Source organism: Ailuropoda melanoleuca, chromosome 6 (genome assembly GCF_002007445.2).
Source record: "Ailuropoda melanoleuca isolate Jingjing chromosome 6, ASM200744v2, whole genome shotgun sequence".
NCBI classification, from domain to species: Eukaryota; Metazoa; Chordata; class Mammalia; order Carnivora; family Ursidae; genus Ailuropoda; species Ailuropoda melanoleuca.
This window is the reverse complement of record NC_048223.1, coordinates 124,501,523-124,514,131: the sequence shown is the minus strand read 5'-3', so window position 1 is coordinate 124,514,131 and position 12,609 is coordinate 124,501,523. Positions and strand designations below refer to the sequence as shown.

The window sequence follows — 12,609 nt, the reverse complement described above, 5'->3', positions numbered from 1 at the left end:
TGGAGGGCATCGGGAATTCATTCCAAGTGCAGTGGGAAGGCATTCCGGACTTTAAGCAGGGGAGTGCATGACCCCAAAGTGGGGCCTGGACAGGTCCATCACTGCCCTCAGCTCATCGCAGCCAGAGGGGAACCTGAGGTGGACCGTCTGGTGCTGAGAGGAGGTCAGTGCAGAGAGTGGGATGGGTCCTGTTGTGCAGCGTGGGGCCCATGGACATCCAATTCCTGGAGCCCAGTGCAGAAGCACAGACCAGTGGCTTGAGCGTTGCCGAGGGGCCCCAGAGGCCATGCCGGCTGGCCACCCTCCATCTCCTATCCCAGTCCCTCCTGGGAAACTGAGGCAGGAGCTGGTCCGGCCCCTCTGAGCTCAGGGTGCTGGCCACGCCCACCGAGCCTGGGCATCTGTTCTGACTGCGTGCCTCCCTCCCTTTGAGAAGGTTAACACCCACGGTGCTGTCCCTGCGCCTGCACTCAAAGCCATTTCTTCCCAGATTCTATGAGAAAAACTCAAAAAGGAGTGTCATCCGTGTCTTAGCTCCAGGGGACACGCTCAGGCACTACTCAGCAGCCAGCCTCCCCCTCTTTCAAAAGAGGAAACTGCAGTGATGCTTAAGAACGCTTCAGAGCCCAGAGTATGACTGACATAGTATTTCTGTTTAAGTGACATTAGGACAACAAGGAAAAGCAGAAGGGTTTTTTTTAATTCTTTATTTAAATTCAATATAGTTAATATAGTAGGTTCAGGAGTACAACTCATCAGTTGCATAGAACACCCAGTGCTCATTGCATCCAGTGCCCTCCTTAGTGCCCATCACCCACTTACCCCACCCCCCACCCATGTCCCCTGCAGCCACCTGCAGTTTGTTCCCTAGAGTTCAGTGTCCCTTATGGTTTGCCTCCCTCTCTGTTTACATCTTATTTTATTTTTCCTTCCCTTCCTTTATGTTCTTCTATTTTGTTTCTTTAATTCCACATATGAGTGAAACGGCATGGTATTTGTTTTTCTCTGACTTATTTCCCTTAGTATCATACCCCCTAGTTCCATCCACATTGTTGCAAATGGCAAGATTTCATTCTTTCCGATGGCTGAGTAGTATTCCATTGTGTATATAGACCACATCTTCTTTATCCATTCATCTGTCGGTGGACGTCTGGGCTCTCTCCATCGTTTGGCTATTGTGGACATTATCGCTATAAACATCAGGGTGCAGGGGCCCCTTCAGATCCCTACATTTATATCCTTTAGAGAAATACCTAGTACTGCGTTAAAGCCGTAGGTTTTTAAAGGCAGAAGTATCCATGGGTCTTCGTATCACTGTACAGAGGCACGTTTGAAAACCTTACCATTAATCTTTCTGCCAGTGTACCCCAAAATTCCTCGTCCACAAGTTTGCTGACGTCGTCTAACAAAAGCTCATCTTCTCCAGTTCCTGGCCTTCCTGGCAGATTTTCCACGTCTCTCATAAATGAAGTGAGTCTTCTCCTTGGACATCCATTCAAACTAGCTTTTGGTTAGAAAGCCTTAAAATGCTATCTGTTTGTATTATAGATTATCTCTCTACCAATTCCTGTGTGTTACTCCTCTTAGCATTAGGTTCATTCGAAATAAGGATCTAGAGCTGTCAAGAGTGGAATTACTAGAGTATTTAAAAAAATGTAAGCAAAATTATAAAATTACGAACAAACAGTAAATAATTTAAGTAAAAATAATATAACTGGAATTATATTACATTTTTCTTTTTCTCCTCTCTCTGATCTTGGAGCCAACCAACCCCTCCCTCACCAGGAGCAGTGAGGCTGTTAGAGGCCCTGTGTCACTTAGGCCATAGCTCCCCTCCTCACCATTCCCTGTGCTCCCTGCAACTTCCTGCAGGCTCCTGCTGCTTTGCCCCGCCCCCTCCCCATCCCCATTTCTCCAGCCTGCCCCTTTAGATGACCCTCTCCCCTCAAGCCCCTGCCTCTTGACTTCACACTCCATCTCTCTGCTTCCCTTCAGAACAACACTCTGGAAAGATTCATTGACCTTTTCTGTCCCCATCGCCTTGGCCTCCCCTGTAGCTGTCCCGCTCAAGGTCACTAGCCTCCCACACCTCCCCCACCTGCCCCTGCCCATCCCAGCAGGGCTGCAGTCTTCCTGGCAGTGAGCCTGTCCAGAGGGCCCTCTGACAGCTCACAGGAGGGACACTTAGAAGATGAGGATTTGAGACCAAAAGCAACAGGGAGGTTAACCTCCCCCAGCACGATCCGTGCAGAGTGAAGGTGGGGCGGGCGGTGCAGGAGGATCCCGTGCCTTTGTCAGTGAGTGTGAGGGATCGTCTGTTTTATATTTTTGGCACACGCTTCTCCAACATTCGCTGGTAAATAGAGCACAAGTCAGACCACTGTAAGGGTCTAACTGATTTAAGCCAGGCATATCCGAAATATATTGAAATCCATGTAAAATAGGGAGACTGCTTTCAGTTCTGGATGGAGCTGGGAGAGAAGCTGGAGAGAGGGACTGTAAGGAAAATATTCCCAATCTGTTGCATCTATAATTTCCCACTTCTGTCTCTTCCCTGTTTGTCAGCACTCTGGTTGCAAAACCCAACTCAAGCCAACCGAAGCCAAGGAGGGGGGTTTATTGGGGAAGAGGAGAGGCAGAGTGGGTCCCCTACACACCTGGAAAGCCTCCCCCTTTCTCCCCTTTGCCAGAATCAAGTGATGGCTTGGCCCCCGGGGCAGCGTCCTTGGAAAGCAAGGGACTAGGCTGAGGAAAGCCCAGTGAGCCTATTTTTGGAGCTTTGACAACAAGGAGGCAAGACCTCTTCCTGGAGGCCCCAGCTCACAGCATGCTGCTTGGAAGATTTCTGATGGGCTCGCTTGCACCCCAGGTTCATCTGTGGACTGGAAGTGGAGTGACCCCCAACACACCCAACAGTGTGAAGCGCGTTCCCTGAAGGCTGGGGGTGGGGGGCGGGGGATGGACAGCCGCATCAGCACGTCTGGTATTTAAGACAGCTCTCAACTCCTTATCGCCCAGGCAGATACAACCCAGGCTCCATGTACGGGGACCCTTCCCCATCTCGCACCAACCCGGATCCCCAGATTTCAGACCTTAGGTCTCCTGGCCTTGCCATCCTCCGCCTGGAATTCCCTTCTCCTCCCACCCCTCCTTTTTCTGGCCAACAGCTGCTCCAGCTGCAGGCTTCCTGTGTGAAGCCTTCTCCTTCCGCAACATCCCACCTACCATGTTCCGTTCACCCAGTGAGACCGTGCCTACCTCTGTGGCGCCCCCTCCCCACACTGGGCGGTGCTTCCTCTGTCACCCACAGGCCACAATGTCCTTATTTACCCGTGTACCCTAGCAGCAAGTATGGCACCCGACACATAGTAGGTGCACAGGGACTGTTTGTCATAGTTGCGTTGAAAAAGCACAAAATAGCGCATATTACAAAAGAAATGGCTAGATAATTCAAAACCTAAAGGAACTCATGCTTTGCTCTCATCCGTGAGGATCTGCTAAACCACATACAGCTTTAGTTGGGACAAAGAGGGCTCCTTCTCCCCCTTTCAATTTGTCTTAAAAATTCAATATTTCAGCGTGTCCCAAATCATTTTTCCTCACCTCCTGGAGCACTGCTTTGAACATTTCATTGTTGTTCTGAACTCTTCTTTGACATTTTCATATCGATAGCTGTTTCTCCCATCCGAGGAAGTATCAGCAGGGGCGATATTGTGGACTCAGAATTATTTTCCCAACAGGTGGCGGCACCATTGATTCTAGATGGGAGAGCCTGGTGACTGCCGGGCAGGTAATTCTCCCAGCCTGGAAGCCTGCACATGCGATTTGCGGCAGAGTGTGTGCTCTGTGCCTTTCCAGCATGTGCACACGTGTGCATGTGTGGCTGGGTGAGCAGGTGGAAGGTCCTTTGGGAGCCTCATTGGGTCGTCTGTAAAATAAGGATGGGTCAGATGCTGGTCGCCTTGTGGCCTAGAAACTCACAAGCAACCTATCAATACAATGCTACACTCACCTTTTCGTGTTGTTTCTGTTTTTCCGCAGAGGTCTCATTGCTAGCAGTTTCACAGAAACTCATTATCTGCAAGATGGCACTGATATCTCCCTCAGTCGAAATCACACGGTAAGTCCTACAAGAACCCCTTGACCCTGTGCTATCAAATCTGGGCTTGCGCTTTGCGGCTGTTTTATCCTAGTAAAATTGCACGCTCAGATTCTTCACTTAGACCCCATGTGCATGTGATGCCTGTGCAACACACAGGCTTTGGGCATTGCAACCTAGCTCCAGGAAAACTTGGCTTTGGCCAGCTTTGTGCCAGGACAGGCCTTGGAGGTAAGGCTGACCTTGAAACCACCTTCCAATCACCAGGGGATGTTCAGTTAGGCAAATCCTTTCTAGGAAACCTAGCCAGAGTTTGAGATGGCTTGGAAAACAGTCATCCCTGGGCTGAATTTAGCTGTGGGACACTTTAAGTATCTTGAAGAAATTCAAAGGGAAACTGACTCTGCTTAACCTATAAATGTATCCCACTTACTAGAAATGTAATCCATAAATGCATAAGCCATTTATTTATATAAACGATAAATCCATCATAAATAATATGGTTCTATATCATGATTGTTACTATGGCACAACCTTTATCACCTTTTAGCTTTCCTGGTATTTGAAGTTTTATATATAACTTGGACAAGATGCTTATTTTATTTGATCCTTTAACAAGTGCTTACTGGATACCCTCTGTGCTCAGCCTGTGTGTGTGAATATAGGGATTTAAAGAGAGTTGCTGCCCTCTGAGGACTAGGAAAATTACTTAAAAAAAAAAAAGCCGTGGATATTTGTTTTAAAAAGAATTAGCTTAGAGGAAGGCCTTACATTTGCTGTTGAAGTGTTGTCAAGCACCTATGAGTGTCGGCAGGGATTTCTCCCTTCTGTGAACTCTGCCAACGCTTGTTTTCTTTATCATGTGTTTGGCACGTGGCAAATACAAAGTGATACCTTCAGACTCATAGCAATTTGGTGGAATGACCTGATACTGATTTCCAGCCTGAAGAAAGCACATAGAAGTCCTGGATAAAATATAACCATCTATGAACTTTTGTTAATACTTGGTCAAGCTTGAAAGAGAGTCCAAGAAATCCCCGGAGGCAGAAACAAAGAGGGAATGTAAGCTCAGAAGAGTAGGCTGGTGAGTTGGGGTTATGGGACCTCAAATGGCTACCTGGTGCTTGGGATTTGGGGCAAGAGAAGTGGGCACGTACAACTGAGAGTCCCACAAAAACTGGGCCCCCGGAGAGCTGCCTCCTCTGGGAAAAAGGGACAAGAAACAATCTAGTCCAGAGAAGGGACAACAAAGAATTGTCTCAAGGTATCATGGATTGAAGAAAGCGCTCATAAAAAATAGAGAAGTTGAAACCCCAGCTAGCCTTATAAGTCTGTGACTGGTGTTTAAATTTCTAATATCTGCATAGAAATGTAATTCCCAGTCAATATATTGACCTCAAAAATATATTGGGACCAGTCATAGCCTGATTGGTCCCAAATCAGCACTCCTGGGTCCCCTGGGCTGAAGCCAACCCAAAATAGTTCTGTAGGGATATTTCTACAACTCAGATCATAAGATGCCCATACCAAAAACAAAGAATAATGATGAACCCCAAAGCAAAATTATAAAATACAGTGAGAAAAGCCACCATAAGTGAGCATTGGTGGACAAGAGTAACAAGAGAATCAGCACTTCCGGAATGCAAGATAATAGAAAAATCAGAGAAAATTGTAAATATTTTAAAGACAACAGAATAGGCCTAATAGAAATTCCAGAGTGAAGGGGCACCTGGGTGGCTCAGTCAGTGGAGCATCCGACTCTTGATTTTGGCTCAGGCCATGATCTCAGGGTCATGAGATCGAGCCCTGCGTCCGGCTCCATGCTCAGCTGGGCAGTCTGCTTGAGATTCTCCCTCTGCCCCACCCCCACTCTTGCGCATTCTCTTTCTCTCTCTCAAATAAATAAATAAATAAATAAATAAATAAATAAATAAAATCTTTAAAAAAAGAAATTTCAGGGTAAAGATGCAGAAAGAAAGAAAATAGGAAAGAAGCAATGTTTAAATAGAGTGTGATGAGAATGTCCCGGAATTGAAGAAAGACGTGCATCCCAGGCAGGAAGAATAAACATAAATTCCCTCCGGGAAGGCTTGTATTACAGCTGCAGACCACCAAAAATGAAATTGTAAAACCACCTGAGAGAAAAGAGACATTTGTGCGAAATGACAATCAAACCAACCACAGACTTCTCGTCAGCAACTACAAAATTAAAATTTCAGAAAGCCAACAGAAAATTACAAAAGTAATAGTAAAATACATTTGCACACGAAGAGAATTTACTACTCTCAAATTCTAACAGAGTATCTACCAAAGGCTATTGCAGGAAGAAAGAAATGGAATGAGAGGCAAGGGTAGGACATCAGAGGCAACAGTAAGCAAAATAATTGCATGTAAGTAAATCAAAGTAAGCTGTTTAATAATTACAACAATAATGACTAAATTCGGATGTTTTAAGACAAGATGAGCAAATAGATTTAAAGCAGGGGGAGTGGGAGAGGAAGAAGCAGGCTCATAGCAGAGGAGCCTGATGTGGGGCTCGATCCCACAACGCCGGGATCACGCCCTGAGCCGAAGGCAGACGCTTAACCGCTGTGCCACCCAGGCGCCCCTAACCTTAGATTTTGATAAATATTTTGCAAATGTAAGTATAACCCTTAAAAGAATAGAAAAGCAGAATGTATAATTCCAAATAATAGATGGTGAGCAAAAATAGTGTTTCAGCTCAATAGAGGGCAGGAAAGAAGGAAAAGGATTTGAAAAGCAGAGTAAATATAAAACACAAGATAATTACATAAAAATGAGTCAACATATTAATCTAATTATATGTAAATAGATTGAATCTGTTTGTTAAAGTAAAAACAGATTATCTGCTTAGAACTTAAAATCCAGCTACATAATTTTTACAAGATTCACACTCAAAATACAAAATGGTTGTGAAAGGAGTAGAAAATATATAGTAGGCAAATATTAACCCTAAGAAAGCTGCTGTCATAGCATCAATATCAGACAAGCTAGATCTTAAGGCCAAAAAAAAAAAAGCATTATTATAGGTAAAGAGGTTGATTACTTAATGATAAAAGGAACAATTCAAAAGAATGATAATAACTATGAACTTTTATGTACCAGTAAAATAGCCTCAAAACCTGTGAAGCAATAATCAAAAGAATTACAATAAAATGACAAATCCACAACCAGAGAGGGAGATTCAAATATACCTGTCTCAGAAATGAAGATTTTAAAAGATGAGCAGAAATTAGTGAAAAGGAAGACCCAAAAAAATTGAATCAGTTAACCCAAAAGCTGGTTCTTTGAAAATATTAATAAAATGAATAAAACACAAATCTAATCAAGAAGAAAGAAGAATTCCCAAGTAATGGTATTAAGAACACAAAGATGGTGGGGCGCCTGGGTGGCACAGTGGTTAAGCGCCTGCCTTCGGCTCAGGGCGTGATCCCGGCGTTATGGGATCGAGCCCCACATCAGGCTCCTCTGCTATGAGCCTGCTTCTTCCTCTCCCACTCCCCCTGCTTGTGTTCCCTCTCTCGCTGGCTGTCGCTATCTCTGTCAAATAAATAAATAAAATCTTTAAAAAAAAAAAAAAAAAAAAAAGAACACAAAGATGGGACTAACTATTGCCATACAGAGATTTTGAGAATCCCCGGAATGCTATCAACATTACCAGCCATTTTCTTAAAAATGTAAATTCTTAATGCTGTTCAAGGTGAAACAAAAATTTAAATATAACTATATAAATAAATTAAATCAAAAATAGTGTTTTTTAAATCCCCCCCAAAATAATGTCAAACCCAAATATTTTATCAGGTAACTTTTACCAAGCCTATGAAGAACAAATTGTCCCTGAGAATTTTTTTTTTAATTTTATAAGGGAGGAGAGAGAGCCACAAAAATCAGAAAAAGAACATCCGCAACATGAATATTATAGACTAGTTTCAATTATGAACATAATTGCAAAAATTCTAAATAAAATATTTACAGATCATATCCAGCACATGTTTTTTAAAACTACTTTGTGGACAAATGGTACTTATCTGAGGAATGCAAAGATAGTTCAACATCAGTGTATCTAATCATATAATTTAATGTATTAATATCTCTAGATGAAAAGTGTTATTTTAACTGTTATTATTTCTTCAAATATAATCCATAGTATTTATAATGTAGATTATGAGAGCTCTTATGGGGGAGGAATGTTTTTTGTATCTCCTTTCCGTCCCCTTAGAGCCTGACACAGCACCTTGCATAGACTAGACTTTCCAGAACTGAGGCAGCTCCCACAGCATCTTGGTTGATGCCACCCAGAATCAGTTCATTCATTCACTCATTCACTCTGCAAACATTTATTAACCACCTTCTGTGTGCTGACACTGTTAGGCTCTGGGGATATAGTTTGAATAAAACATATTTTTCAGCATATAAATTCTAGTCATAGGGTAGGGTGTTTTAAAAACTTGAAAATACTTATGTTTTAATATAATTGCTACCATTGAAGGTGTGTACAAAATACCCTGGAACATTGTTGAGGCCGTGGTTAAGTTTAGCTCATTGGAGGCCACTTCACCAAGGAAATGATATTTAATCTAAGTCTCTAAAAATGAGTACAGAAGAGAAAAGTTGGTATGAAACCCTTTAGTACTAAAGAGTTTTGACTTGATCTTATGGAAAATTGGAAGCTCTCCAAGGTTTTCGTGCAGAGAAATGGCATGTTCAGTCCTGTACTTTAGAAAGGGTCTCTGATGGCAGAGTGGAAGGAAGATCGGCAGAATCGGTGATGGACCAGAGGCAAGAAAATCTGTTAGGGACCTAACGTCGTTGACGAAGGTTTTGCCCGCAGAAGTAGCCTTACAATGGATGGAACTGGCCAGAGTCAAGAACACTTGAAGAGGGAGAAGAGACAAGATCCGGTGGCAGTGGATGACGGGGATGACACCAAAAGTACTCAGTCCCTTCTGCTTAGACAGTCAGTGGGCCGTGTCTTCTCATTGGCACCATTAAAGAGCAGTTGCTGGTTTGGGAAGGCAGAGGGGACAGTGAGGACAGGTTTGTCCCTGTTGAGTCTGTAGTGGGACAGCCAAATAAAGGTGTTCAATAGGCAGCTGGGTATATGAATCTGGAGTCCAGGAGAAAGATGGAGGTCAAAAATGAAGATCTGAGGGTTGACCTTAGATCCAGTCATTGGCACCATCACCTCACACTTGACTTCCTAGTTTTTTCTCGTTTTTTCTCCTGGGATGCTCTCATTAAATATATGCTTTATAGTTATCACAGTGTAATTGCTGTTCCACATAGAAGCAGAAAAAAGAGATCTGAGCAGTGCTGTGACAGTAAGCTTGAGTCCTTCGCTTCCCTTTCGTACGTGAGGGGGAGTGGCACTCTTCTAGCATGGACACACCCAGAATGTGTAAGATGGGCTCCCAGAGTTATTCTCCCAGTTTTGTGGGTTTGGTTTCAAGCTCCCTTACTAATTTTCCCTTTGTTAGGCAATTTTTGTCTTTTTTCTCATTTGGGAAGACAAGTATGATAAGAGAGAAGAAGAGACAGAGGATTAGGTAAAACAGACAGCTGCTGGGTCTGTTAGGGACCTGGACGGTGCAGGCTGTAGGCTACAAAGGTAACTGTCTGAGAGACTAGCCAGACGGCAGCGCGCCAGAGCGCTAACAGTGACCATCTCTGTGTGGGGAGACTCTGGATTTTTCTATTTCCTGTGATTGTTGTGTGTAGACGGCAGGTGGGAGAATTATGTTGTTCTTGCTTCTTGTTTTTCTACAAGGTCACTGTGTAGACAGGCAAATGTCTACTCCGTCCCTCTACTCGTCCCTCGCTTCTCTGCATGGAAGTGTCTTTTATAGGGAGAAGAGGGTGGGAGCAAGCAGGCCTGACAACCTTGGTCCCTGCTCATTGGGGAGCGGGGAGGGCCCGGGCTTGGAAGGGCCATGAGTCTAGCCTTGCTGTCTTCCCTCAGTCAGTGGTGGTTGAGGCTTGCCCACTCCCTCCATGGAGTATTGTCAGCAACAGTGATGTGCAGCCCTTGTCTCCCTGACATGAGCCCCAAGGCTTGGCCAGCAAGAACAGAGTGGGAGGGATGAAGGTTGGAAATTGCACGGTGCCTCGGTTCCACCTAGGCCTGACTGAATATACCAGAAGCCCCCCTGGGTTTTTAAGGTAATCAAGCTGAAAGTGTAATGGATCTTCATCTGACTCTTTGAATCTAGCTCCCACAGGAGAAGCAACTGGAGGGTAGGTTACCTGGCACCCCCAAACCCCAAACCTCCAGAAACAGCAAGCGCATATCGCTCGTACAGTTAGACCGACTTGTCTTGTAATCCAGCATCGACTTTGTCCCCTTCCTTTGCTCCCATTCTCAGCCTTCAGCCATGTTACTGTGAGGATGAGGAGTGAACAGTCTTCCCCACTAACGAGAACCCACAGCCCTAGACAGCAGGTCCTTCCAGCAGAAACCCCTGGAGCAGAGTCCATGACCTCGTCTTGTCTTTCATGGTGAGGAGACAGACGCAGCTTTTGGGGTTTTGTTTTTATTGAATCAGGCTGGAGAACAAAAAAGAAATGTGCTGACTCATCCTCTTATCCCCTGAAGTCAGCACACAATGAATTTTCCTAAATTTAAGATTATATAAAAATAAGAACCACTTTTGGCTATAGTACCCTCTTCTTTAAAATTTCATCTCCCATCCATCAGTATAAGCTGGTTGACAGGCTCAGTAGTGGCTGATTTTAATTTTGGAATTAATCGCTTGTCTTTTATCTCTCTATTGTCCTGACAGGCTGAAATATTTGTGGCTTTATCCTTTGCTGGCCACATCTGAGGGAAGATTATGTTTTATATTGTTACTTTTAATAAGGCCTGTGGGAGACAACGCACATGACATTTGTGCTATTTGCATCTCAGAAGACAACTCTGGGAGAGGCCGGAATAACGCTCCAGAACGCCTCCCGCGTGTTGTCCATGCCCTGGTGGGAAGGTGCCCATCTGTCGCCCAGGCGCTGAGCACCTCCGCTCTGCCTGGCCCTGCGGCCGCCACTGAGGGTTGAATGTAACCAAGGAGGCCCACGTGGGCCAGAAGGAGGAGACCGACATTTTTCCAAGAATATCACACCTAATCAGAAATCTCTGATAAGTGCGCTGAAGGGAAGGTTGAGGGGCCTAATCTGGTCTAAGGGATCATGGAAGTCTTCATGGAGGAAGGAGCCTGTGAACTGAGATCTGAAGGTTGAGGAGGCATGAACCAGGGGACAGGTGAGGGAAGGACATTCCAGGCTCAGCTGAGCTTTACTTGCAGGCAGGGGAGTGTTTCAAAGTTGACAGGGGCCGGAGTGTGGAGGCCTTGGAGGCCACGGTGATACATTTGGTTGTCAGGGAGGAACACTGGGAAGGCATAAGAGGTCTCAACCCCGGGGGTGTCATGACCAGAATAGGCTCGGAAAGACCCACTGGCGGCAATACCAAGAGGCAATTGGAGAAAACAAGAGCAGGGATACGGCAAGATCAGGCAGCTGGCTCTTCTGGAAAAGCCTAGAGCCCAGGGGAGGGGACATAGCTGCTGAGGCCAGGGCCATGGAGACGAAGAAGGGGAATGTCTGACCTTAGACGCATGAGCCATGCCCAGAAAGGTCCCATTTGTTGTATGTGTTTCTCTTAGAAAAATTTATGAAAACATTTGCTTGGTGGGTGCCAATAGGAGACCAGTCAGTGTTAACTGAGCCTGGACACCAGATCGGCGTGGAATCCAATATATTGATCAAAAGTATTATTTGAGTGACATCCTATCCATTTCCAGGGCAAATGCTTCCAATTAAAAAGGAGTTGAGGGGCGCTTGGGTGGCTCAGTCAGTTAGGTGTCTGACTCTTGATTTCGGCTCAGGTCATGAACTCAGGTTGTGGGATTGAGCCCAGCATCGGGCTTCGTGCTCAGCACAGAGTCTGCTTGAGATTCTCTCTCCCTCTTCCTCTGTCCCCCCATGCCCGACTCTCTCTCTCCCTTTCTAAAAAATAAAAATAAAAATAAAAAAAATTAGGAGTCGAATCTCTGCAGTTGGCTTGGACTAAACATGTCAGGGCAAGTGGATATTAGGAAGTTAACCTCATTTCTCTACAGAGAGCATCAGAAACGGATGAAAAGATGACTCCGGATGTAGGAGGGAAGTCACAGGTCCTTCACACCCGATAAGTGTAGCAGGTGTGAGCAAGGCTCATTCTCGGACTCCTAGGAAATGCTTTGAAATGGATGGAATTTCCTTGCCTTCACTGTGCTTCACACCCATCCAATCCATCCACCCTTCCCAGAAGACTGCCCTGTTCTTCCTCCAACCGAGGCACTGACCGTCCGTAACCTACGGCAACCCTGCCTCACTGCATCTCCTACCCTTTCCTTGCCCCTGGACCTGTCTCGGTTCGGGCGTGGACCTGCCTTCTGCCCAGCCAGAAGACATCACAGCCACCTGACCTTTGCTCCCCATTCACAGTCTCACCTAGG

At 45.2% G+C, this 12,609-nt stretch overlaps 1 protein-coding gene across 2 annotated transcripts in view; it reads left to right on the top strand.

Moving 5' to 3' along the window:
* ADAM12 (ADAM metallopeptidase domain 12) overlaps positions 1–12,609 on the top strand; it is a 326,152-nt gene that overhangs the window by 216,518 nt on the left and 97,025 nt on the right. For both annotated transcript variants that reach the window (XM_034663422.1, XM_034663423.1), the window contains exon 4: positions 4,042–4,120. In XM_034663422.1, coding sequence (XP_034519313.1) covers positions 4,042–4,120 — 79 coding nt within the window. The remainder of the gene's footprint in view (positions 1–4,041; positions 4,121–12,609) is intronic.